Source organism: Osmerus eperlanus, chromosome 25, assembly GCF_963692335.1.
Source record: "Osmerus eperlanus chromosome 25, fOsmEpe2.1, whole genome shotgun sequence".
In the NCBI taxonomy this organism is placed as follows: domain Eukaryota; kingdom Metazoa; phylum Chordata; class Actinopteri; order Osmeriformes; family Osmeridae; genus Osmerus; species Osmerus eperlanus.
Genome location: NC_085042.1, coordinates 9058919 through 9085536, shown reverse-complemented (window position 1 = coordinate 9085536; position 26618 = coordinate 9058919). Strand labels below are relative to the sequence as shown.

Genomic DNA, 26618 nt, shown 5'->3' with positions numbered 1-26618 from the left:
TGTTTATGCGTGTTGACACAAATTGCATCCAACAGTGTCAGCTGTCATTAGCCTAGTCACGAAAAATCTTCCACAAAATAGGATTTGCCCCCCTTCCCCCCACGCACACAGATCACAATATTATGATAATGTATTAATTGAGCTACTGCGATTCAATCAGAACCCGATCTTGTGAAGTGAAACTTAGTCATGTCATCCAGAGAAATAGTTTTCTCTTGAGATCAGGCATGGTCATCCCCGTACCTGGGATGATTTCCATTTCATGAGTCATTCTAGAAATTCTATAAGATTGTCACGTTGTCTCCAATTAAATGTAATGAGGCATTGTAAATTATAAAAAAATATTGTCTTGTGTGATAGGCTAATTATACAGGTAACATTGTAAACAAGCCCTATTACTCGGCCTATGAATTCCGGAAATCCCCTCACACGGGACAAAACAGCTTTTGAGAAAGAAAAACGAAACTTGGACAGCGATTGAACTCAGGGAAAACGAATCTTATATGGGCGTGACGCAGTCTCATTTGGTTTATATGCCGCTCCTGTCAGCTGTGGACTGGCAGAGACCTCAAGTCAACGGTGTCATCAGCTGTTCAGCATAACAATCCTCAGAACTCGTCAGAACAACTAAGGTAAAACAAAGTATCCCTTTTCATGTCTTGTACAGTTATAGGCTAAACTAGGAATGTGTATACGACTATTCACAAGTAAGGTGTTAAGTAGCCTAACATTTATTTTAATTAAATCTGGTTTATAATCTCTTTTTTCAGATTTCAAGTTCTCACTATGGATCTCATAGTCACATTGATGAGTGGAGAAGCGCGTCCCTTGAGCGTGGAGCAGAACACAACCGTTAAGGATCTTAAGAAACGCATCTCCGAAGTCTTTCACCTGCCAGTGGCCAGGATAAAACTGACCTGCGAAAATGGGCAAAAGATCCAGCTCAGCGACGACTCCAAAGTTTTGAGCTTTTACGGCTTGCATTCTGGATCTAGAGTGTGGCTGCTGGTGACTCCCGAACCCGCGTCATTCCAGGTGTTCCTGAAGAATGAAAAAGGTCAGACAAGCACCTACGATGTCTCGCCTGGGGAGACCGTTACCAAGTTCAAAGCCAGGGTCTACAACAAGGAGGGGGTTCCCGTCGATCAACAGAGGCTGATCCACGAAGGCAAGCAATTCGATGACGGAAGGACTCTGGCAGACTATAACGTTGCAGTTAACAGTACCATTTTCCTGACGCTCCGTTTAAGGGGAGGCTGAGTATTTGGGGAATATATTTTCCAATCTTTTACATGACATTTTAAATTATATTACCTTTTACACTGGAAGTAATTAGTCAAAGTGATGTTTGAAAATCTGTATTTAGCTCCTTGTAACAGGCAGGAAATCCTTAACAACGTTATTCATGTCAAATGTTTATCCACATTAACCAATCATTGTAATACGTTAATAAGAAATGTAACAATTAAAAATGGATAACGATCAGCATGTGTACTCTTCATGGTCAGCCATAACAAAATGTCGACATGGTCTTGACATACTTCTTGAGATGGCATCACAAGGTAACGTGATGGAAGTCTGGGTTAGAAACTGTTCAGTAGTAGTTCAGTGTAACTTTGACCTGAAACAGACCTGCATTAACCCTCGTGCTGCCTTCGGGTCACATGACCCAAAGGTTCATAACGAACCATCGTTGTGTTTACCCAATTTTACCCAATACAAAAACAAATTAAAATAATTTTCTTTTAACCTTTGCAATGTGGGGGGTCTGAGACAGCCTAGCTGTTAAAAGAAAATGCTTCACTTTGTCTTTGTATGCGGTAAATCTGTCGCAATACGACGGTGGGTCACAATGACTGATGGGTCAGAATGACCCGAAGATAACACAAGGGTTAAGGCAGCCTGTAGGTAACAAAACACAACACTGCCACAGCACCACTGAGACTTCAGACAGGATGTAATAAAAACATGCATCGTATTCTGCAGAAAATACTTGCCTCCTGAGCTGAAATTTGCACAGAGTTTGTTCTCTGTGACTCATTACGTTTTTTTTTACGAAAGTACTTGACCAAAAATGTGTCAGAGACCTATCTAATACCACATTAACAAACAATGGTTCAGATGGTATGTAGATTAAGATGAGTTAAAGTCATTGCATGTTTTATAGTTGTGTTGCGTTGTGTGAAACCAGGCCCTCCCCAGCCAGCATAGATCAGTCCTGGGCGACTTTACTTTCTCACAGACGCAAGGTAAGCGTACCAAAACAGGGCCACCATGTTGGCAAACAGCACTCGAAACTGGGAAAACAAACATGAACCACGAAAACAACCTGTCAGACCAATCCAAAACCACATCACAACGAGTGCCAGTAAAGGCCACTTATGTAAAAAGCTCACCTGAACGGGTATGTAGTTGATGTTGATAAACTGGAAGGGTGTCCACACTTTCCAGTTCATTTTCAAGGCAGTCCAATAACTAGTTCTCACTTTGCCCTCAAAGTCTGATAAACTCTTTCCCTGAGAAACATTAAGAAGTCAAACAACATTCTTCATAGCAACCATTTTCAATAGATCTGATGACGTTGTGAAAACAGACACTAATGGAAGGAGATCGATGGGGAGGGAGAAGGAGGTGATGATGAATGACCAGAGAAAAAGGAGATGGGGAGAGAGAGTTGAGGGAGTGAGGAGAGAGTAGGACGGGAGAGAGTGGGAGTCAGGTGGCTGAGCGGTTAAGGAATCGGGCTAGTAATCAGAAGGTTGCCAGTTCGATTCCCGGCTGTGAAAAATGACGTTGTGTCCTGGGCAAGGCACTTCACCCTACTTGCCTCAGGGGAATGTCCCTGTACTTACTGTAAGTCGCTCTGGATAAGAGCGTCTGCTAAATGTAAATGTAGAGTGGGTGATGGGGAGAGTGTAAAGCTGACCTCCAGGATGTTCATGACAAAGTAGAACAGCATCAGGAAGGCAGGGGCGAAGACAAGCCGATCCAGCAACAGGCGCTTGACCACACAGTAAGGCTCAGACGCAGGCATCAGGACCTCCATAAGCTGGTAGAAGACATGGCTCACCGGCCCTGTGACAAAAAGCCTAAAGCCACACAGGATCAAATCAACTGACCATTGACACCAAATCATCTGACCACACATCAGTTGCTCCTCATGGCAATGCAGAAATATAGAAATTAGTAATTTATGTTAATATTTAGGCTATATAGGAACATCCCGTCATTGGGACCTCTGGAAATGTCTTTTTTTTGTTGCTTACCCATAAATGGCATATCGAGTAGGTCCAGTAATGTCAATCTTCTTCAAATCCTTCGTCTTTTTTCTTGCCTCTAACGTTTGTGACAGGATGTTTCCCAACGCTGAGAGTATGCCACTGCAGAGGCAAAATCAATATTTATGTTAAAGCAGAAGTAAGATTTGGACAATAAAAGTCTATTGAAATCGTCATTATGCTTCCGGAGGCTGTGCTGTCAAGCCAAGGGGAGGTTCTCACTGTCGAGGGTGATTGGCTAAATCAACCAGAGAAAGGTTAAAAGGTCCATGTTGAAAGAGACTACGCGTGTTTACTTTTAGGGTACAATCAAGTCAGTAGCTTTAATGGTAGACATAAATAAATTCGTTAACATTTTTACAATACAATTAGCCAATTAATGAACAACATTGGGTGAGAAACCCGTAAAAATAATGAAGCAAACCTGTTTGACTACAAACAGCAGCAAAGTTGCAACTAAATGTCACTTTTCACAGATGTGGCAGGCTAACTATAGTTAGCTCATACAATGCATTCTAGCCACCTGGCCAACTACTTTAACATACTAACCTCGTTACGGATTTGGTGAGGATGGGGTAATTTTTCAGCAAACCCAGATACTGTTGCAGCAACCGAACATGGAAGGACGACTGTCGAATTGGCAAACTTTCAACAGGCATTGTTTATGTCGGCTATAAAACAATAATATATAGATGTACAATTTGACTTGCCAGCTTGATATTTACAAGTTATTGACTAAGTAGCAGGTCTAATGCCTCGCAGCTGATCTGTATCTTTACTTGAAACTCATTGAACCTGCCTGCTACCAACATGGCTAGCCAGCCCAGCGTCGCACACTTACGCCAAAACAGCACGCCTTCTTTTGTGTCTGATTTGACAGCCGTTGAGGACCGAACGCCCATTAGAAACGATACGGAAGTACGTTAGATATTTATTTGGAAGTACAAAACCATAAACAAATGTAAGAGTATATAAAAATGAGTCTACTTATTTCCCGTCTGCAGCCGTGGGTTCACCTAACCACTTTAGCACTTCCAACCAGCTGTATTACCATGAGCCTTAAAATAAAATGTAAACAGATGTCCATGTAGTTCCAGTTTGAACATTAACACCCACCCCAACTAACTCTTCATAGTGTGGCGGAAAACTCCGCAAAAATGCAAAGACACAAGAAGGAAAACGTAAGCTTATACGGTTTGGTCAGTAGCTAGCAGAAACGTTGCTTGTATTCGCATTTCAAATCCAAATCTCAAAGTGCGGTCCAGTCTATCGGTTGCTTCCCAGATTTCTTCAGCAGCTCGTTGGTCTTGGAGAAGTGCTTGCAACCGAGGAATCCTCGGTGTGCCGACAGCGGAGAGGGATGCACGGAGTGGAGGACGTGGTGACGCTTCTACCGAACATAAGAGTACCGTTGCTAGAGGTTAGAAGACTTGACGTTTACATGTATTCATTCACTACACGCTTTGATGCAAAGCGACATGCAAATAGTGCAATAGTCATGCAAACCATTACAGATACTGTGTTTGATCATCGCTACACATCACAGCAGATGTGTATGAGATACTGTATAAACAACTAACTATCAGAACAGATATGTAATTAGATTAATTCACTATATCTAATTGTATTTATATAATCTAACCCTATCGATAGCTGCTCCTTTCTTCTGTGCGTAGGACCCCCACAGCATGAAGACGAGCCCCTGCAGGTTGTCATTAAGCCAGTGGATCACCGCATCAGTCAGCACTTCCCAGCCCTGGTCCTTGTGGGAGTTAGCCTGGTGAGCCCGCACGGTGAGCACAGCGTTTAGCAGCAGCACTCCTGGGGTGAGGACGGGAGAGGGGGGAGAGAGAGGGGGGAGAGATGAGAGGGGGGGAGAGAGAGAGAGAGGGGGGGAGATGAGAGGGGGGGAGAGAGAGAGAGAGGGGGGGAGATGAGAGGGGGGGAGAGAGAGAGAGGGGGGGGGGAGATGAGAGGGGGGGGGAGAGATGAGGGGGAGAGAGAGAGCGGGGGGAGATGAGGTGGAGGTAGGGGAGGAGGTGAGAGGGGAGAAAGAGGGGGGGAGGGGAGAGAGCGACAAACTTACAGCAAAGACAATGAGGTGATTCAGCTATATAATGTGATCATACTGTTCATGGTATGGAGAGGTGACTTGTATTGACGTGTCGATGTCCAAGAGTTATTTACATTTAGTCATTTAGCAGACGCTCTTATCCAGAGCGACTTACAGTAAGTACAGGGACATTCCCCCGAGGCAAGTAGGGTGAAGTGCCTTGCCCAAGGACACAACGTCATTTGGCACGGCCGGGAATCAAACTGGCATTCTGATTAATAGCCCGATTCCCTAACCGCTCAGCCATCTGACCCCCACTAGTTATCAACACATTCACATGTTCAGCAGTACCTTGTTGCGCCCATCCTGTCAGGTCTCCATGCCCCGGGGGATGGAAGCCCTCTATGTCGGAGGACAATTCTTTGTACATGTTCAACAAGCTGAAAAATCAAATCAAATGTATGAGTATAGCCCTTTTTTACAAGCAATGTCACAGAGGGCTTCACATACGCCTCATAGAACTGCACTTCAACCAATCTAAACCCTCAAAAGGTAGACAAGGGAAAACTCCCAGGAAAACTCAGTGAGGGAAAAAATGGGCAATGGGGGATTGCATAACATTTAGTAATTTAGCAGACGCTCTTATCCAGAGCGACTTACAGTAAGTACAGGGACATTCCCCCGAGGCAAGTAGGGTGAAGTGCCTTGCCCAAGGACACAACGTCATTTTTCACTGCCGAGAATCGAACCGGCAACCTTCAGATTACTAGCCCGATTCCCTAACCGCTCAGCCACCTGACTCCTCACATAAAGGGATAGTTTGCGGATGTGTTGCGACGGCTGTTGGCTGCTAGTGTCAAGTGACGGTTCCTCTGTGTAACTCGACGGTTCCTCTGTGTAACTCAAGGGTTCCTCAGTGGAACGTGTGTGTACCTCGGTGGAGGTTTGACAGGTGTCTGCACACTGAAGCACAGCCCATGGGCTTGATTGGGACCGTGGTACGGATCCTGGCCAAGAACCACCACCTTGACCTGCGGTGGAAAAGACAAACAGGTCGAGATTGAGTCAAAAACTACACTCCTCATCGACGCTGAAAGATACATCTAATGAGCTCCACCCATCTGGTCACCGTTTCCAAGAAAAACTAGTCTTGAGAATCTCTCATTCTCTAGGTTACAGGCAGTCTGAATACAGCAAGTGTATTCTTATTTTTGTATACACTTTGTGTGTATACAAAAAGTTTGTTATTGAATTGTATTATTGAACCTTCTCTTGACTTTTTTGACTGGTGTAGAAGGGTGTTGGCATGCTGAGCTGTGTCATGTGACACACTATGCAGGCATAACGTGGTCAGGTCAGTTAGGTGTGTCAGTCAGACATACCTGACAGAATCACGTACTTACATCTTGAATGCTGCACACCTGTGTCCAGGTGAACACCTGATCGGAGGGCGGGTAGACGGTGTGTTTTCTCCTCTCCTCTGCAACGAAGGACATCAACTACGGGAATGTTGAAACGGGGAAGATTAGCCAATACTGCCCCGTAACGTGTCTTTGCATTTATCAGCAGAAACACCGTGAAATGACAAGTCTGCGTTAGTTCATAATCTTACTTTGTTGAAATAGGGCTTTGAAAACTCTGCTCCTAACGCCTTTTGCCAGCTCTCCCCAAATCCTTCCGGTGTTTGGCTGCCGAGCTCGCGCTTCGCCAGAGCCGCTCTCTTGTTTTGAGCGATTCGCTCGAGCTGTTCTGGGCTCAGACGATAAGATGACGAAGAAGCCGCCTTATCGTCAGATGTCTTCAGCTTCTTATTCTGGCCAACCTTGGTAGTTGGGGAAAGGCAAGACTTTTGTGAAACTTGACATGTCACATTTAACAATTTCCTCGGTGAGCGTCTCACAGACGATGCAAACATAGTTAGGGACTTTCTAACCGCTGCAGCTCTTGAACATTACCAACTTCCTGTCGGGTTAGTAAAAAAAAGTGGTTACGGCGGGGACCATAAGAACAGTGATTGGTCAGTCTCTTGCTAATCGAACCAAAATATAGACTGCTTTCTGGCAAGACAGAAACTTCAACATTGTTTGTTTTATTCCATGTAAAGATTATAATCATAACCAGGTAAATACTGCAAAGAACCACGCCCCCAAATGGTATTAGCTAGAAAGAGCCAGCGACCGCGAGACCATTCCTAACTTACATGCTCATCCTTGGTGTCTCCATTTAGCTTGTCTGTATTTCTCTTTTTCGAAACAGGCGTGAAAAACGAATTGATAGTTTTCTGACCTATCATTCTCATTAGCCCTTTTCTGCTTTCGCCTTCTCTTTCAGTTGCCGGATAATAATTTGACTCCGAAACAGCAGAAACCAAGACGTGTCCAGCTAGCTGCAGGCTTCCACGTTCATCAAACCCTTTTGAAGAATTTACCCAGAGGATTATTTTCGCGCGCTATGACGTCGCAGGGATACGTTTATGAATGGTGAAAGGTTTTGGGTAAATATTGGATTTTGACTGCAGCAACTAAGTCAAAGTTCCTAATATAAAACGTGCGTAGAAACATACGTTTGCGTGCATATAATCATAAAGTAATTTTTTAGTTAACTTCAGATTAGTTTGGATCTGAATTGATGCAGTTTTAAGATCTTGAACTTTCTTGTCCTAAATTCTTAATGCATTTTAATTTATTGTACGGCTTAACCCATTGTCAAGGTGCAGTCTTATGGCGCTAAAATGTTCTAAGTTAACTACCATTGCAATGACAGGTCCTTTTGATGTGCACGTCACTAATGGATACATTCATGACGAGGAAGCGTTCTCAAGCACAGCGGACCGCAGCTGGACAGCGGACGGAAGCGGTGAGGTCGCCGTTAAAGCTGGAGAGCGACAAAAGCGAGTGCATATCGGAGGACGTGAAACATGCAGGGGAGGAAGAGCTCGCGGAGTTCTCTCAACCGGTTCCCTGGCGGAAGATTGAAGCGGAGGGACTAGACTGCGACTACGCTTTACTCTTTACCAAAGAAGAAGCTGATCGCCTGTTCAAAAAACTGGAAGAAGAGGTAGTATATCTCACAGGTATGCACTTGCCTAATACACAGTCCAGGGGCGTTTCCAGAATGTAATTTTTGGGGGGCTCCCATCCCATCAAATTTTTTTTGTTTCGCTACTGGGTCAGTCCACCATGATTCACTGTTTCTTGGTTTATTCAACTTTAAAAAAAAACACAGGTGATGAAGCCACGGTTCAGGTGTTCGGCAAGGTCTACAGTGTTCCCAGGATGCAGGCGACATATGGGGATCCAGGACTGACCTACACCTACTCTGGAGTGAGACACACAGCCAAACCCTGGACTCCAACCCTGGAGGACATCCGAGATGCTGTAACCAAGGCTACGGGACAAACCTTCAACTTTGTCCTGATTAACAGGTGAGTGTTGAAGTAGAATAGGTCTTAAAAGACAGATTGTTAGTTTCAAATGGGTTGTTATCAAGGTCTGTGGAAGCAGAGACACATCTAGAACAGTTGACCACAAGCAGGGGCGCCGGCAGGAATTGTTGGGCCCCATGGAAAAAAAACAAAACAAAAAAACATTTATATTAGTTATTCTATTTATGGGGGCCCCTGCCAGTCAGGGGCTCTTGGAATTGTCCTAACTTTCCCCCCCTATACGGCGCCCCTGACCCCAAAAACCAGGGTTGAACACCCCTGTCCTATGCCGTTCCCTCTCTATCGTCTCCGACAGGTATAAAGATGGACGCGACCACATGGGCGAGCACAGAGACGACGAGAGGGAACTGGACCCTCTGTCCCCCATTGCGTCGGTGTCTCTGGGAGCGGCGCGGGACTTCATATTCCGCCACAGGGACGCACGGGGGAAACGGTGCCGGCGCAGGCTCGACCCGGTGAAGCTGGAGCTCTCTCATGGCAGCCTGCTCCTGATGAACCCGCCCACCAACACACTCTGGTACCACAGCCTGCCCGCTCGCAGGAGCATCCTCGCTCCCCGCATCAACCTCACCTTCAGACGCATCCTACTGGACCGCAAGGGAGGCTCTGCCCCTGGGAGAGCTCTCGCTACGGTGGCAGACAGGAGACACTCTTCAGCTTATCAGTCCTAGCACGTTTCCCTCCTGCTTATTTACCTTCTCGTTAGTCTGGATTGGCAGGGTGCGTGCGTGCCGAATATGTGCAATACATACATGCAGTCAAGGAATTGTTTCGTTCATTTATTTATATTTAAATCTATGAAAACAAGTCACATTCTGAACATCTCACACGCAAACACACACATCTTAAATATACATTAGTGCAAGTTCACCGACAAATATTTAGGGGGCAGGGGTATGCAGTCTAGTCTCATACAATTATTGGACAATGTCAAAAAATGTCATTCTTTTGTTGTGTACAGTACGCCAAGAACAGCTGTATACCGTTTAGATAACATCAAACCCTTTGGCAGTGGTCTTTTAGGACACCAGGAGTCAGGTTAGTTCAATGCCCTTCAATCAGTTCAAAACCATCATTCTGTTACATGAACAAGACTAATTTGAAGTGAAGCTATGTCTGTATAGTGATTCTCTTATCGTACAATTAGAAAAATATGAGATTCAGCAGCAGAGTCAAGAGAGACACATCTTTAAATACATTGTATACACATAATGCTATAGATTTAGAATGACATATCAGATGACAATAGCAAAGGACACTGATGTGCATTAATCCGTAATTGACTTTCATGAATTTGTATTGATGTCCTTGTCTCCCCCCCCCCAGACAGAGGTGCCCTACATGAGCTACCTTAGTCTCAGAAATGTAAAACCCAACGTCAACGACAAAAGTAATTCCATCTGTCAAAGACAGAAGAGATAAGTGATTATTGACATTATCAGAGATATGAGATATGTTTCACCATACAGTTTTATTAACCCCCCGAGGTATGCAATCTTTGGAATCAAGTTCCACCTAATCAGAACCTTTTGATTTGAAATTCCTCGTATTAAAATACATGACAAGTGGGTCATCATAAACTCTGTCTTATAGACATCTATGATACAACACTCACATTTATCAGTGGTAAAAATAAAAAAGTAACTTCCCTTGCAAGACAGCAGGCAAAAGGTACAATCCTACAGGTATACTGATGAGGGAGGGGGGGGGGGTGGAGAAATACAGTTACGGAGGGGAACCGTGTTCTGTGGCACACATGGCTTTGGTAGTATGGGTAAGAGAGTGACCAGGCTGGGGTAGTATGAGTAAGAGTGTCCAGGCTTTGGGGCCTACTCCTCCGACCGCCTGGCTGGGCCGAGACGCCGCACGCGCTCATAAAACAGGAGGTAGGCGTTAGAGGACAGGGCCTCTTGCAGGCTGGCCTTGCGGACCGAGTCATCCGACACCCAGAGCCACTGGGAGCTGACGAGGGAGGGGCAGCGGGCCGGGGGGGGACTCCGACGGTACGTGACAAAGTGTCCCGAGTGCATGTCACCATGGTGGACCAGCACAGCCATTAGCTGGAACAGGTACTCCGAAGCGCTGGGGAGGTAAGGGTGTGGTATGCCACTTACGAGAGGGAACACAGTGAATCTAGAGATCTCAAACTCTGAAAAATCATGAATTGTTCTTTCCTTTTAATGTGATCTATGAATCTACATCTACAGCTTGAAGTAGTCGGGGCTGTTTACCTGTAGTTGTAGGTAAAGTTGAGTTGTGGGTTCAGACCAGGTGAACGAAGGAAGGAAGTTCCATTGGACAGGGGCTTATTGTTGTTGAGGTGCTCTGCACCTGAGTGGACGAAGGTGATGTCAATCAAATACATTTTTGTCCCTCATAAACAAGCGTAAACTAATGAGGCCCTCTGAGTTGTTCAGCAACTCCAACGCTGAACCGGTTAATCCGAACTTCATCCACGCAACAGAAAAAAAAACAAAAAAACAACACGACTAAAGACCACTCGGACATGGTTAGTGTTTGACCTACCAGCAGTGAGGTCCTTCTCCACGGCCTCCCCTGAGTTGTCTGGCTGGCTGGTCCTGGGGGAACCCTGGCTGTGCTGCTGCCTCTGCATGCTAGAGTGGTGTTTGTAGCGGTCCATGGACAGGTATTCTGTAAACTGCACGTGCTCCTGTCTCTTAATGGGCGTCCCTTCGTTCGACCAGGTGAGCCTCTGCAGGTGGATGCAGAGACACTGGGGAAGCTGGGAGGGGAAGGGAGGGGGGGGGGGGGGAGGGAGGGAGAATGACGGACAGTGGTGACGTGAGGCCAGGTGGCAAGCATAAAACCGTTGACATAACAAACAAAGGAACAGATAGTCCTGGAAAAAAAGGAACAGATAGTCCTGGAGTGACAAAGTTCTTTTACCTTTCCCAGTTTGAGCTGTTTGATGAACGTGGTCCTCTGGCTTACCAGAACCTGCCGGTTCCCTGAGGCACTGTGTTGAAGCTGAGAAAGTCCAGCCACAACAAACACATCATTATTAATAATAACAATAATGCATTTTATTTGGGAACACCTTTCAAAACACTCAAGGATGTCTTACGTAAAATGAGCCTATAAAAGGTTTAAAAACAAAACACACCATATGGGACTACCAGCCTTTTATGATACAGACAATATAATAGTTGTATAAAAGATAAAAGTACCTTAGTGCAGTTTTCACACTCCACCTCTTTAATGGTCTCTGAGGAGATAAAGTGCTGGAGACAGTGATCCAGGGAAACAGGCCTTCCCTTTAGAAGAAATACAGCCCATCAGTCCTCCAAACCAAACACCCTCCCAACTGGCATTACAACAGACGGCTGATTTTACAGTGGGATTTGAAGGAGGAAGTTGTACAAACATTCGATTGTGTGACTTGCTTGTGGTGATGTTTCGCTTCCCTAACACCTAGTGTCGTTCACTCACCCACTGAGGCGAAGGAATCGATAGAGAGAGACTATCGAATGAGTCGTATCTCACTGGACTCTGCAAAGAAGAGAGTACGAGACAGAAGACAGCACAAACACACGTCTGTGTCAACAACAGTAGGTCTGCACAGCCAACACATTCAGTCTCTTTTCATGTCATAAAGGGGGGTCAGATGGCTGAGCGGTTAGGGAATCGGGCTAGTAATCAGAAGGTTGCTGATTCGATTCCCGGCAGTGCAAAATGACGTGTCCTTGGGCAAGGCACTTCACCTTACTTGCCTCGGGGGGAATGTCCCTGTACTTATTGTAGGTTGCTCTGGATAAGAGTGTCTGCTAAATGACTAAATGTAATGTAAATGTCAAAACGCGCCACCTGCTGTTCACATCGCTTGCATGCCATGTTGCTGGTAAGCCGGCCATGGAAGGGAAGCTGAGATTTCCAAGGGCTCGGTATAGGGTGTAGAGGACCTAGAAGGAAAACCATTGTGTTTAAAAACAATTCCTCAAAAACTACTCTTGTAGATTATCTGCTACCCTGGCTCAAAACATGAAAGCCCAGATTCCCAGACATGGATTAAGCCTTGTCTCAAAGTAAGAGAACAATTCTATGAAGATCTCCAATGAAAAGGTTTGAGGCTAGAACTAGGCTTGATCCATGGTCTAAGAAACTGGGCCGAAGTGTATTTATCACCCAACTAGACACCTAGGATGGTATTATGAAGCCAGACTGCGTGAGGAGACAGTGATGGCGGCACGTGAACCTCCTTACCTCGACTTCTACAGTGCAGCGTCTGTTCCACATCTGGCACGCTCTGATTCCAGGGGAGAGAAACGGAACAGATCAGATTCCAAAAGCATAGATTCAGAGAGGAGGAGGGGTGGGGGAGGAGGGGTGGGCTGGGGGATAGCTTGCCTCAAGGGACTGCATGTCGAAGAGGGGGGCTACTTTAGGTCGTTGGTCTCGCTCCTCCTCCAGGGAGGACGTGAGCACGTGGAAGAGTTCATGGGCGTCCTGGAGACGACACAGGAGACACGAAACTCACGTTATCGTCACATCTGCACCAATCACATCGGCACCCGCCAATGACATTTACATTTAGTCATTTAGCAGACGCTCTTATCCAGAGCGACTTACAGTAAGTACAGGGACATTCCCCCCGAGGCAAGTAGGGTGAAGTGCCTTACCCAAGGACACACCGTCATTTTTTTTTGCACGGCCGGGAATCGAACAAGCAACCTTCGGATTACTAGCCCAATTCCCTAACCGCTCAGCCACCTGACTCCCTGACATCACCCGGCAGCACAGACGGCGTGTATCCAGCTGCTCACCTGCTCCTCGAAGGAGGCGATGTGCCAGCGGTAGAGCCTGAGAACATCCAGGAGGCAGCCGGCGTCCAGCAGGTCCTCCTCCGCGTGGCCGTCGCTCGACAGAGCTGGAGACGACAATATCGCCATCACAGTCAAGCTCAACATCTCCCTATATGTCCTGTCCTTCTGGACTTCTAATGAAAGCAGAAATTATTATGTAATAACAAAACCAACATACTAAGAGCGATTTGAACCTACGCCATCTACATTTACAGTGAAACGCTCTACCACTGAGCTGTACCTGTACCTCAACTCATGACACAGACTGAGAGGACTAACAGAGGCCTCCAGCACCCATGACACAGACTGAGAGGACTAACAGAGGCCTCCAGCACCCATGACACAGACTGAGAGGACTAACAGAGGCCTCCAGCACCCATGACACAGACTGAGAGGACTAACAGAGGCCTCCAGCACCCATGACACAGACTGAGAGGACTAACAGAGGCCTCCAGCACCCATGACACAGACTGAGAGGACTAACAGAGGCCTCCAGCACCCATGACACAGACTGAGAGGACTAACAGAGGCCTCCAGCACCCATGACACAGACTGAGAGGACTAACAGAGGCCTCCAGCACCCATGACACAGACTGAGAGGACTAACAGAGGCCTCCAGCACCCATGACACAGACTGAGAGGACTAACAGAGGCCTCCAGCACCCATGACACAGACTGAGAGGACTAACAGAGGCCTCCAGCACCCATGACACAGACTGAGAGGACTAACAGAGGCCTCCAGCACCCATGACACAGACTGAGAGGACTAACAGAGGCCTCCAGCACCCATGACACAGACTGAGAGGACTAACAGAGGCCTCCAGCACCCATGACACAGACTGAGAGGACTAACAGAGGCCTCCAGCACCCATGACACAGACTGAGAGGACTAACAGAGGCCTTCAGCACCCATGACAGACCTGTGAGGAGTTCCAGGAGGGTGCTGGACAGCTGGTGGTCCTTCTCCGGCTCTCCCTCGGATCCTCCTGTCCGGTGCGTACTCTTCTCCAGCCATTTGATGAACGAAGGGCAGGCTGCCAAGCCCTGGAGCAGCGAGTTCAGGAAGCAGGTGTTCCCCAGGTTCAGCAAGCCAGGCACCATACCTGGGAGAGGGGTGGACGGTTGTCGTTAAGGTCCTTACGTCACCAACAAACAAAAATAAACGCGTTACAGGTTTATCTGGGGAATCCCTCCCCGTCTTACCCCTCTTCCTCCTCTTGCCATCTGTTATTGGTCCCCATAAAACATAAACTCCGGCTGCCATGGCTGCCGCAATCCCGCCGATGACTCCCCAGTTTTTCATCATCTTGTTTCTGAAAGTTGAGATGAGCGATGCAACTGACAACGTTACCTTGATGAGATTTGCTGGCGCGCACACAATACGAATAAGGGCCAGTGTAACAGGATCTCTGCTCGCCTAAATCTTCACCTTCATGCTCCCCTGCCCTGTAGCTTACAACTACAGCTGTCGATGATCAGACAGACCGCACGCTCCCAGACTGGCGCTGAATACATTTTAAACGTACTGTCTAGCTAACACCAGTTGCTCCAGGGTCATTTAAATCGTTTTCAAAAATGTATGTACAGTGTCGTTTTACAAAGGTGAGAAATCTGATAAGTGTGAATGTATCAATGAAACGATAGTTAGTTTATGTATTGTTAATGTGAGATTAAATCGTCTTAGTTTGCATCTCATGATCCCAGACCTGATTACACAAAATTTAGCTAGATCTGCCAGTTCACTACGCACAACACAAAGTCACAATGCGCAGAAGCTAGCTGTAGGTTACTAGCTAGCACGACGAAACCATTAATTTGAGGTAATTCCAACACTTTTAGATAGTACTGTATAAAGTCTGGTTAACTGTCTTTTGTTATAGTAAGTATTTTATGACGCTAAAAAGCTGTCATACAGCCGTCATTTGATTTCAAACAGACAAACACCCTTGTCTATGACAACGAATACCGGCTAACTAGATGGCTTGTCTAGCTAGGTTTGAAGATAGCTAGACCACCCAATCGGTCCGTTTGTTTTTAGCAAGCTACCAGTACTACACATACTTGTGTACTACTACGTCCATGCAGTGCACAGACGCAGTTAGCTAGCTTGCTAGCTAGTTAGCTTTTTTTGAAGCAAGTGGATTATTTTTCTCTATCCATTGAGTGGTATAGTGTCTAGAATGTATTTTTGTAAAATGTCATTTAGGTCTAACCTGACAGTGGACCCAGACCTCAGAAACTCCCGGATAAGATTTTCAGATGTCTCTTGCCTGCACCACGCCATTCTGAGTTATACCATTATCACACCTCGCCATTGGGAACTTTAAAGCGTCCTGGTTTTGGCGGATTGTTTACGAAGACGTACCAAGAAAAGTTATATTCGCAAGCGTCATCGTCAAGACAACCATAGATATATATGGATGGATGGATGGATACTTTATTAATCCCAAGGGAAATTTAGGTCATTCAGTATCTTATACACATATACACTTATACACCTAACCGACATACATACATAAATCACATATACATACACATAGGGTATGTATATGTGGTATACATACACATATAAAGGCTTTTATATATATCTATGAAGACAACAACAACAAATTAATAGTGCGCAAATTATTCCGAATGTGACGTTGTAGTTTGCAGGTGTGTATGTGAGTCAGAGAAAGTTATCAGTCGTTTTGCTGTTTTACACAGTGGAACAGAATCATCCATTTTAAATCAATCATCTGATTGACCAAAAACACTATTAAAGTTGTTGAGACTAGTGGGAACAAGTGGGAACCCAATCTAGATGTTGATCTACTTAAAACCGAGGAAACGTTAGAAGGATACTCCATCAAATGTTACATTAGGTCAAATTCTGCCCTCAAGGTTCAGGTGAACAGTCTACAGATCAGTATTTCAGATCATTCACAGTGACAGTAGGCTACTCAAAAGGCCTCGTTCAATCATAAAATGACACTAATATTTTTTGGGGGGGATCAAATAACAATTTCATCAGCCTACATCTCATTGGGGGTGGACCGGTGACGATTCCTATATGGTGGGTTTTTAATGCATGCAGTTATTTATTGACAATAATTAAATGTATTTATTTAATTGAAATTTGTGTATTTTCAGTAAGTCCTAAAGATGATTACGTAACACTTTGAATGTCCAGAAGGCTTGAATACTACTCACATTAGACCTTTAAGGCCAACTAATGTGATTGACGGTTACTAAGATGCTCGAGTTTTGGTAGGCTACTTGAAACAAATTGGCCTAAGTAGATCGCGTGCGATCCTAGAAGTAGCATCTATTCTCATTGTGAAAATAACACTCAATGACTGTCATGCCGACATTGTATTTATTGGTAACTTACTGACTATTGGTCTGTAAATATGTCAATATAACTTGTCTGACAAGAGTTCCTCAAATTACTGGAATTGTCAGACTAAGATCATTGCCTATCTTGACGGCAGTCGCCCTCCGGTCTATGACACGCCACGGGAAGGAGATTTCCTGCCTCTTATTGGCTGTCCACTGAGAACCAGAACGGGTCGCTCTCCGCTAGTCGTGGTGCTGAAATCTCTGCTCATTATGATAACAATGCAAAGGCAATGACACAAAACATCGTGAGAATCGACAAATACCACCAAAATGGACGATGATTTGTTTCAGCTCAGACAACTGCCGTGAGTATCCTAAACTAAATATATTTTGCAGCCTCCTACGTCTCATTTGATCTTAACTGGGCCATTTTGCTAACCCGTCGCCCTTAGGCACAGTGGCACAGTGCACATTGTGGTCGTTTGATTCACTTTGCCCATATTTGGGATAACAGCATGCGAGTATTTCAGCATTGATAAATATATATATATATTTATAAATAATGCATTTCGGGGGTTTCCTTTACAAGAAAATGGCATCGTGCACTCTGCAAAAAACAGTGCTGTCATGTCGAGGACTGACGTTGCATACTGTTTACACGTACAGATTGTTTACATGTAGCGTGTGGATCCGTTATCTACTAAATCAACACGTTATAATTTTTCAGTTGCCTCTTTGAAGCTGTTGATGTATTGGTAGTCTATTCGGAACTACGTTCTTGTGCTGGTTAGATGTAGCCTGTGTACACACAAGCTCGTCCATTCATAAGATCAAACCACTAGACACTGAAGATACAGGCCTGCTACAATTCCATATAGGGTTGCATGGGTGAGTGTTAGCATAATAACACATAGCCTACCTATACGGTGTCATCTATGCAAGCCTCCATCTCAGACTACAAAACAACACAAATATACCCATCAGGATGGGATTCTCCCCCGCAGTACTGAAATAAACCGAAAGACTGCATTTCAAGACACATCCCCTTGATGTTCAGCTGTGTTCTCACAGCCCATGGCAATTCTGTTCTGTAATTACAATAATTACGGCGTATCTGGCAGCCTCTGTAGCTTCCTCACTGTGTCGTGTTCCAGGAGTAGTCTGCTATTTCGAAGTGAAACTGTGAAACTGTCGACATGCAGAACTCCTTGTCACCTGGCAGATAGCCCTCGTGTGGAGATCGCTCTTTCAAGTAAAATCCGTGTCACAGTTTGAGAATCCATTCACAAAGGAAGGAAGCGCAGAAGGGAACATCACCAAGGCAACAGCCTCTAGTTCTCAGCCTCTGCTGGCGCGAGCTCCTCCCATCTTCACCCCCACTGCGCTCTCTCCCCTGCAGAGTTGTCAAGTTCCGTCGCACGGGTGAGAGCGTCCGCTCAGATGAGGAAGGCGGAGGGAGAGAGCTGGAGGCGCCGGCCGACGTGAGGCACTTGGACCTGGAGTCTGTCGCCCTCGCAGACGGAGCTCCAGTTCCACGAGAGTTCGCTAACCCGACCGACGGTACGATCGCGTTCTTCTTCGTTCACCCATCTGGTGTCCCGTTCCAACTCACCCTGCCTCCTGTCTCTACCTGTGAACCGCCATCACAAGGACTAATAGGACTAGCAAACAGCCTATGCATGTTTGTTAGTCCTAGTTGTGACCCAAGCAAAAAACACGCAGGTAATGCTATAATGGGAAATTATGCAAAGTCACAAACAAACAGGCAGCCCATGTTTGTGACCTTGCACCATTTCCCACAGTAGCATTACCTGCCTGTTTTTTTAAGTTGTGACTGATTGGGGGATGTTGACACACCTGTCGTTGCCATAGACACGTTCATGGTGGAGGATGCTGTGGAAGCTATTGGCTTCGGAAAGTTCCAGTGGAAACTCTCCATCCTCACTGGCTTGTCCTGGGTGAGCAAACACAGCTGACACAGGACACACAATCATACCTGATACGCATGTGGAGCAATATTTAGATCCAATGTAAAGTATGTTCCTGTAACGTTAATGATATGTACGATATCTATTCAAATCAAATCAAATTTATTTGTATAGCCCTTTTTACACGCAAGCATGTCACAGAGGGCTTCACATATGCCCATAGAACTGCCCCTCAACCAACCTAAAGCTTTTATCCTAAGTAGGGGAGTCAGGTGGCTAAGCGATTAGGAAATCGGGCTAGTAATCTGAAGGGTTTCCAGTTCGATTTCTGGCCGTGCCAAATGATGTTGTGTCCTTGGGCAAAGCACTTCACCCTACTTGCCTCGGGGGGAATGTCCCTGTACTTACTGTATGTCGCTCTGGATAAGAGCGTCTGCTAAATGACTAAATGTAAATGTAACGGGAATCGAACCAACAACCTTCTGATTAATAGCCCGACTCCCTAACCGCTCAGCCATCTGACCCCCCGCTCTAACCACCGAGCTACACCCGTGTCTGCGTAGCTAAATCCGTGTACTGACTGGTGTTCCTGTGTGTGACCTGGCTCAGATGGCTGACGCCATGGAGATGATGATCCTCAGCATCCTGGCTCCGCAGCTTCACTGCGAGTGGAAGCTTCCCAGTCTTGAGGTGGCGCTGCTCACCTCGGTGAGTCCCCGACATGCCGCCGCCTCACGCAGAGGGGTGACGGGTAACCCTCGGTAACGTCTCCACGGGGACTGATGTCCGTTCTCCTTTTTCGTTTCGCCCAGGTGGTGTTCATAGGGATGATGATCAGCTCTTCACTGTGGGGGAACATATCCGACAAGTATGGGAGGAAAACAGTGAGTTTGGATGGATTCAGAAATGTTGTGCTGTTTATGGGAAAGCGTGTGTGTGTGGTGCAGGTAATTACAGCGGGGGGTGTGGCAGAGACAGTAATGGTGTGTGCGGTTTAGACAGTAATGTTGTGTGTGTGTGGCAGAGACAGTAATGTGTGTGTGGCAGGTGGCTGAGCGGTTAGAGAATCAGGCTAGTAATCAGAAGGTCGCCGGTACGATTCCTGGCCGTGCAAAATGACGTTGTGTCCTTGGGCAAGGCACTTCACCCTACTTTCTTTCTGGGGAATGTCCCTTTACTTACTGTAAGTTGCTCTGGAGAGTGGCTGCTAAATTACTAAATGTAAATGTAATGTAATGTGTGTGTGTGTGTGCAGGGCCTGAAGATGAGTGTTCTGTGGACCCTGTTCTACGGCCTGCTGAGTGCCTTTGCCCCGCTCTATGGATGGATCCTGTTCCTGCGAGCCCTGGTCGGCTTCGGCATCGGGGGAGCTCCACAGTCGTAAGTGTTTCCCCGTGATGCGGTTCCCCGCTATAGTGTTCCCCATGACGCATGATCCATGATCCAGTTCCCCGTAATAACAACCTGCTGGTTCTCTCATTATGGGTTGCTGTCTGTCTGTGGTCTAGTCAGGAATATTGCCTTGATTGTAATCAGGGTTAACTGTGAGGTGTGTTTCCAGGGTAACGCTGTACGCAGAGTTCCTGCCCATGAGGTCCAGAGCTACGTGCATTCTGCTGATAGAGGTAGGACCTCCACCATCCCCTCACCTCCACCCCACCATCCCCTCACCTCCACCCCACCATCCCCTCACCTCCACCCCACCATCCCCTCACCTCCACCCCACCATCCCCTCACCTCCACCCCACCATCCCCTCACCTCCACCCCACCATCCCCTCACCTCCACCCCACCATCCCCTCACCTCCACCCTCTTTATAAGGTCCATCCAACCAAACTATTCTCCTGTATCTGTATCTAGTTGTCTCTCTCTCATTCTCTCTCCCTTTTTGCCTCTTTCTCATTCTCAGTCTGCAAACCATGCATAGCCCTGCCAAGGCCGTGTCTACATTTAACTCAAAAATAATTAAAATTCAAACCTTGATTGATTTGAGAGCAGCTTGTGTGGGCTTATCTGAGTGACCCTCCGGATTCTGTGTGTGTGCTGTTACTTAGCAGCAGAGCTGACCTCGACACTGGATCCATAAAGCTGCTGCTGTATGTGCCAGGAAACCCATTATCCCAACTATTAGCCTGTGTGTTTTTGTTGTGGTGCTCTGCAGATATTCTGGGCGTTGGGCACGGTGTTCGAGGTGCTTCTAGCCATCCTGGTGATGCCGTCGCTGGGCTGGCGCTGGCTCTTAGGCCTCTCCACCCTCCCCCTCTTTCTCTTCGCCTTCCTCAGTTTCGTGAGTGTGACGATCTGAGCCTTTTGTGTATCGGGGACGGGTACAGCCTCGCGGTAGAGCATGCGTCTGCTAAATGGATATGTTACTGTACGGGAGATCTAAACGAGGGGGAATACACGACATTTAAACCCACGTGTAGCTGTTGAAGTCTTGTGTTGGACTCTCCCCGCTCTGCTCGTGTGAACAGTGGCTGCCGGAGAGCGCCCGCTACGACGTCCTGACGGGGAACCAGGAGAAGGCTCTGGCCACGCTGAAGCGGATCGCCACGGAGAACGGGGCGCCCATGCCCCTGGGGAAGCTCATAGCTGCCAGACAGGTGCTGGTACTGCAGATAGTGACGCACACTCGAGCAGTCATACGACACGACAACAACAACAGATGTATTTATGAAGCACATTTGAAAACAACACACGTTGACCATAATGCTGTACAGACAGACACAAAGACAGAGGCACACAGCTCCTAGGCACGAAGGCACCACACATGGGCCCATGATACAATTGTTCATCCTGACAGGGAAATGAGAACGTGTCAGCTTGTGTTTCACTCCCGTGTTAATGTGTGTCTTGTGTTTCAGGAGGATCGTGGGAAGATTCAGGATCTCTTCTCCCCACACTTTCGCTGGACCACCATTCTGTTGTGGTTTATTTGGTAAGGAGCTTTTTTTAGACAAAAATTACAAAAATGTGCAAATCATGACCTTGTAAAAAGCAGACTCTTTTATCCAAAGCGATGCACAGAGCAGCAGAACATCAAGGATCTGAAGTGCATAGCTCTAATAGTATTTCGGTGGTCAGAGTTATGTATTTTGATTAAAGTTATACATCAAAGCCACCATCTTTAATTAACTCAGTATCCCCCAGTGGGAGGTCTGAAGGATGACAGCTATGTTTTGTCCCCCCCCCCCCCCCCCCCCCCCCCCTCTCTCTCTCTCTCTCTCTCTCTCTCTCTCTCTCTCTCTTCTCTCTCTCTCTCTCTCTCTCATCTCTCTCTCTCTCTCTCTCTCTCTGTCTCTCTCTCTCTGTGTCTCCTATCTTTCTCTCTCTCTCTCCCTCCCCCTCGTTCTCTCTCTCCCCGCCTCCCCCCCCTCACCCCCCCTCTCTCTCAATCTCTCTCCCTCCCTCCCCTCTCTCTCTCTCTCTCTCTCTCTCTCTCTCTCTCTCTCTCTCTCTCTCTCTCTCTCTCTCTCTCTCTCCCTCCCTCCCTCCCCCCCCTCTCTCTCTCACTCTCACTCAGGTTCTCCAACGCCTTCTCCTACTACGGTCTGGTGCTTCTCACCACGGAGCTGTTCCAGGAGGGGGGGGCCTGTGGGGGTGAGTCTTCACTCCTCTGACATCACCAGCAGAAGCCTCACATCACCGCAGCGGTCACCTTCCAGGCCTCAACCATGAAACACTCTGCTTTTAAATCCCCTCAGACTGGAGACTAGAACCAGTCACATGGTGCAGGAGTAGCGAGAAGAAGGAAATAACTCATTCTTTCCCAACTGTGTGTCTGCTCTGCCTCCCTCTAGTGTCCAAAGGCAACAAGAGGGAGCCCAGGTGTAATCTGGAGTGTAAATACCTAAACTCTGACGACTACAAGGATTTGCTGTGGACAACGTTGTCTGAGTTCCCAGGTACTCTGGAGTAAATTCAATGATTTAAAAAGTGAAATAAATGCAGATCAATGCTTTCTCTTGGTCTAATTCTAAAGTGTGCTGGTGTGCGGGGATAGGTACAGCAAAGTGGTAGAGAATATCACTGCAGATTAAGTTGGTCACAGGACCAAATCCCCTCCTGTAAATCTCTCTGGATTAAAGCATCAGCTAAATTAATACATGATGACATTAGGTAACACTTAAGATCCAAGTTCTTGTTATAATATATAATATACACTTCACATCCAGGTGCTTGCCATGAGCATTAGTTATTAATAGGTATTAAGGCCCGTATATGAAGCTTATTAGCGTTAATGTGTTTACAAGACTCTAAAAGTGTTACTAACATCACTAAGGGTTAGGTTATGGCTAGGGTTATTGTAAGATACCCTTATAAGGTGCTTATTGACATTCATAGGTGTCAATAACATGTTGTAACTTACTAAGGCCTTGTTACCTGTGACCTAATGCTCATGGTGAGCACCTGGTGTGATGTGTCACCTGACATTGTGGTGTGCAGGCCTGCTGGTGACGCTGTGGGCCATTGACCGTTTGGGCCGGAGGAAGACCATGGCTCTGTGCTTCTTCATCTTCTCTCTCTGCATGGTGCCGCTCTACGCCTGCGTAGGAAGGCAAGGCTACGTCTGGCACACACACATCCAGCTGTCACCAGAAACCGCCGTTAGATAGACGGTCCAATCTTCTTTGCAATTGTAGAAAAACAGGTTTTTCTAGAGTGTGTTTTTCTGATGGAATAATGAAATGTGTTGCTAGTGAGTGGTAGGAAATCAGTTGGTTACTGAGACCATGCAGCACTACCTTCCACTGGGTCAGTGTGCTGTTCCTGCTGTTTTCTGACTTTGTGTTTCTGACGCTGCTGTGGTTCTGCTCCACCAGGACGTCCCTGACGGTGCTGATTTTCATCGCCAGAGCGTTCATAGCCGGAGGGTTTCAGGCTGCTTATGTCTACACACCTGAGGTCAGTTCTCTTGGCCCGCTCCCTCCCTCCCTCCCTACCTACCTACCTACCTACCTACCTACCTACCTCCCTCCCTCCCTCCCTCCCTCCCTCCCTCCCTCCCTCCCTCCCTCCCTCCCTCCCTACCTCCCTACCTACCTACCTACCTACCTCCCTACCTACCTACCTACCTACCTCCCTACCTACCTACCTACCTACCTACCTCCCTCCCTACCTACCTACCTACCTACCTCTCTGGTGTGTTTATTTTACCTTCATCGCTCGTCACCTCTGAAACAATATGATCAGGCAATTTTCACTTGTGGTCGACCAGTAAGGATTTTTCTTGGGTTTGATATAAAATGATGATAATGCTATCAACCATAGGCTGAGTAAGTTCACTTCGCTAGGGATATTCTGTTCGCCCAAGCCACGTTCTGCTGATGTTGACAATTTATAGAAACGATATAGTCTTAGAGTGCCACTGCTATAAAATAATCTTGTTCAGTTACCGAACAATCTCTAATAACCTTTGAAAGTCCTATCAGTTTTTATAGTACTTTTAATTGCCACATGGTCATGTAAGGCAGGTATTTTTAGATGGGATAAAGATTACATTCATCTTGTAACTTCTGACTGTTTTACGGTGTTTCAAATCTAAACACAAATATTGTTTGCTTCCTCCACAGGTGTATCCAACAGCAACCAGAGCGTTGGGTCTGGGCATGAGCAGTGGGATGGCTAGAGTAGGAGCCCTCATCACACCTTTCGTTGCCCAGGTAACGAACCCAACAGCCCTACAACCTTCACTTCGAATTCATTCTCCTTTGAATTCGGTCTCCAGCCATCACGACTCTCCCTTCTACTAATTTGCATGGTCAAGTTGTAAAGATGGGGTGACACAAATTATTTTCATGGCAGGCATTCCTCAGTGTGCCTCAGGCATTAAAATGTACAAGTACCTGTACAAAACTGCAAACTTAAAAGGTGAACTTGCAGGTGATGCTGGAGTCGTCTCTGTACCTGACGCTGTCTGTGTACTGTGTCTGCTGCCTGCTGGCGGCCTTCGCGTCCTGCGCCCTGCCCATCGAGACCACCGGCCGAGGCCTCCAGGAGTCCAGCCACCGGGAGTGGGGCCAGGAGATGATGGGCCGGGCCTCCGCACACAGCCCCGGAGGCATCCCCCACTCCAGCTCCGGGTCCCAGGACTGAGGGGTCGGTGAGGGCCAACGACGAGAGGGAGAGAACGAGAGAGAGAGAGAGAACGAGAGAGAGAGAACTGAAAGAGGAGAGGGAAGGCTGAAGGGCTGCCCTCGTCCATCTCAAGTCACGTGTCGTTGCTGCGTTGCCATGGCACCACCGTGGTTGTGGAGCAGAGAGGGAAAGCACAGTGGTACCCTGCGGTATTCAACAATACGTATTTCTGGTTTTCTTCTACCATCATCACTGTCATGGTTTCATGCCGATGGACGAAAGTTAGGGTAGGGCCAGGATCAAGCGCAACAGCCGTCATTAGATGACAAACTGAACGTGTTGAATCTTGTAAACATGCGGTTTTTAACTTCCATTGTAAGGCAGTTAAGAAACAGTTGCATTTAATTCTAAAATGACTGAAAACTAGTTTTTGGCCGTTGTATTTGAACCTGTTACGAGAACGTGAGTTTTGTGGTGTCCTGGGTGAATTCACTGACTGGTGACAGACAAGAGATGCATTCTACCTTCTATCACTCTCCAAGCTCAGCATTTAAATTCACCATTTACGAAACTGAGCTCAGAATTAAGAAAAACAGTTAGTGGAGAAAAACAAGTTACTTTTCAAATGCCTTAAAATATTGGACCTTATATTCAGTTTAGGAATGAAGGATCCATTTAGGAAAGTCTGAATAAACAGTTTATTGGAATATCCTTTCAGCTTGTCGCACAGTACAGTACAGTTCATAATATTGCGCACAAAACAAATTTAAACTGCCTCTTCCAACGCTCTAATCATAACATCAAAATGATAAACAGTAGTTTCAGACTAACAAATCACATCTATTCTATCCCTTAAAGGGTGACACAAATTCACCTTGGTGTAGGCATCGCTCAGTCGGCAGCAGGCGTAAACATTCATTAACATATTCATGAGATTTTTCCTCCATTTTTAAGGGTTGTGGTGTTATTTTTCACAGTGACAGTATTGTTGATGTAAATTGGAAAAGCCGAACTTGGATATTAATGAAGGCATATGCCAGCTGCTGCAAATCCTGATATATATGCATACCATGAAACTGAAGTGCTACTGAAATCTTTGAATGTAGCATTCACAAACAGGAGAGTGATATTGAGAGGAATACTAAGAATTGTAACATACTTGAATATTTAACCCCACTGATCCGTCAGTTGTGTTATGTGATTATTTATCTACATGGGTGAAATCATTTTCAAGGAACATCTTAAACAAAGAATCGCCTTCAGGCCAAGTTCCTTCTTACAACCCCTGCCCCAGGCGCTTCTCCCTTTGTACATTCGAACATCAACACTGTAATATCTCGATTACTCACGCGTAAAAGTCCACGCATACGTTATCGTCCTAGAAACCCGTTAGAATGAAACGGCTACCTGACACAATGTCAAATCTGTTCATGCTGTATCGATACCTGGTTTGACTGTTGTGTTTGCTGTTGGTATAGGTACACTGCTACGCGGTAGGACATTGTCCTGGCAACAGACACGTTTGAAAAGGTATCGTTACGGTGATGAACCTTGCACATGATCAGCCAGCTGTGTCATAATTACCTGCCCTTGCAATTTAGTGCTGCATCATGTCTGCACAGATTCTTGTCATTGCACTGGATGTAAATGTGTATATTACAATGATAAACTGTTTCAAAAGAAGCAGTCCTGTTC

The 26618-nt window shown here is 46.4% G+C and overlaps 6 protein-coding genes across 8 annotated transcripts; 3 read left to right on the top strand and 3 right to left on the bottom strand.

The window, feature by feature from the left end:
• The first annotated feature begins 487 nt into the window (after window positions 1–487).
• On the top strand, window positions 488–1485 carry isg15 (ISG15 ubiquitin like modifier). Its single transcript, XM_062451945.1, has 2 exons — window positions 488–632; window positions 771–1485. Exon 2 carries the CDS (start codon window positions 787–789, stop codon window positions 1258–1260), a length of 474 nt encoding a protein of 157 aa, XP_062307929.1. The 5' UTR covers window positions 488–632; window positions 771–786; the 3' UTR covers window positions 1261–1485.
• On the bottom strand, window positions 1343–4086 carry pxmp2 (peroxisomal membrane protein 2). The gene is made up of 6 exons (XM_062451936.1): window positions 3828–4086; window positions 3267–3380; window positions 2927–3089; window positions 2397–2516; window positions 1888–2297; window positions 1343–1632 (listed from the first exon to the last, which is right to left on the bottom strand). The coding sequence occupies exons 1-5, from the start codon at window positions 3935–3937 to the stop codon at window positions 2229–2231; spliced, it is 576 nt and encodes a 191-aa protein (XP_062307920.1). The 5' UTR covers window positions 3938–4086; the 3' UTR covers window positions 1343–1632; window positions 1888–2228.
• A 107-nt stretch (window positions 4087–4193) lies between these two features.
• On the bottom strand, window positions 4194–7663 carry unga (uracil DNA glycosylase a). Its single transcript, XM_062451918.1, has 7 exons — window positions 7532–7663; window positions 6944–7153; window positions 6735–6830; window positions 6265–6362; window positions 5683–5771; window positions 4921–5099; window positions 4194–4668 (listed from the first exon to the last, which is right to left on the bottom strand). Exons 1-7 carry the CDS (start codon window positions 7628–7630, stop codon window positions 4528–4530), a joined length of 912 nt encoding a protein of 303 aa, XP_062307902.1. The 5' UTR covers window positions 7631–7663; the 3' UTR covers window positions 4194–4527.
• A 4-nt stretch (window positions 7664–7667) lies between these two features.
• Window positions 7668–10453, top strand: alkbh2 (alkB homolog 2, alpha-ketoglutarate dependent dioxygenase). Of its 2 annotated transcripts, none has more exons than XM_062451919.1 (4): window positions 7668–7825; window positions 8095–8404; window positions 8557–8755; window positions 9072–10453. In XM_062451919.1, exons 1-4 carry the CDS (start codon window positions 7805–7807, stop codon window positions 9445–9447), a joined length of 906 nt encoding a protein of 301 aa, XP_062307903.1. In that variant the 5' UTR covers window positions 7668–7804; the 3' UTR covers window positions 9448–10453. The 2 variants fall into 2 exon arrangements, with proteins under 2 accessions (XP_062307903.1, XP_062307904.1); XM_062451920.1 differs by having other exon boundaries at window positions 7790–7878.
• A 26-nt stretch (window positions 10454–10479) lies between these two features.
• On the bottom strand, window positions 10480–15937 carry usp30 (ubiquitin specific peptidase 30). Of its 2 annotated transcripts, none has more exons than XM_062451857.1 (13): window positions 15810–15937; window positions 14800–14909; window positions 14517–14699; window positions 13558–13661; window positions 13142–13240; window positions 12998–13040; window positions 12602–12696; window positions 12227–12286; window positions 11965–12051; window positions 11684–11764; window positions 11303–11519; window positions 11008–11107; window positions 10480–10885 (listed from the first exon to the last, which is right to left on the bottom strand). In XM_062451857.1, exons 1-13 carry the CDS (start codon window positions 15878–15880, stop codon window positions 10606–10608), a joined length of 1530 nt encoding a protein of 509 aa, XP_062307841.1. In that variant the 5' UTR covers window positions 15881–15937; the 3' UTR covers window positions 10480–10605. The 2 variants fall into 2 exon arrangements, with proteins under 2 accessions (XP_062307841.1, XP_062307842.1); XM_062451858.1 differs by having other exon boundaries at window positions 10480–10858.
• A 1177-nt stretch (window positions 15938–17114) lies between these two features.
• Window positions 17115–26590, top strand: svopa (SV2 related protein a). The gene is made up of 16 exons (XM_062451955.1): window positions 17115–17282; window positions 18317–18477; window positions 18790–18875; window positions 19455–19553; window positions 19658–19729; window positions 20101–20225; window positions 20407–20470; window positions 21007–21132; window positions 21320–21448; window positions 21710–21783; window positions 22369–22445; window positions 22646–22750; window positions 23292–23403; window positions 23669–23750; window positions 24419–24508; window positions 24729–26590. Exons 1-16 carry the CDS (start codon window positions 17248–17250, stop codon window positions 24939–24941), a joined length of 1650 nt encoding a protein of 549 aa, XP_062307939.1. The 5' UTR covers window positions 17115–17247; the 3' UTR covers window positions 24942–26590.
• The last annotated feature ends 28 nt before the right edge of the window (window positions 26591–26618 follow it).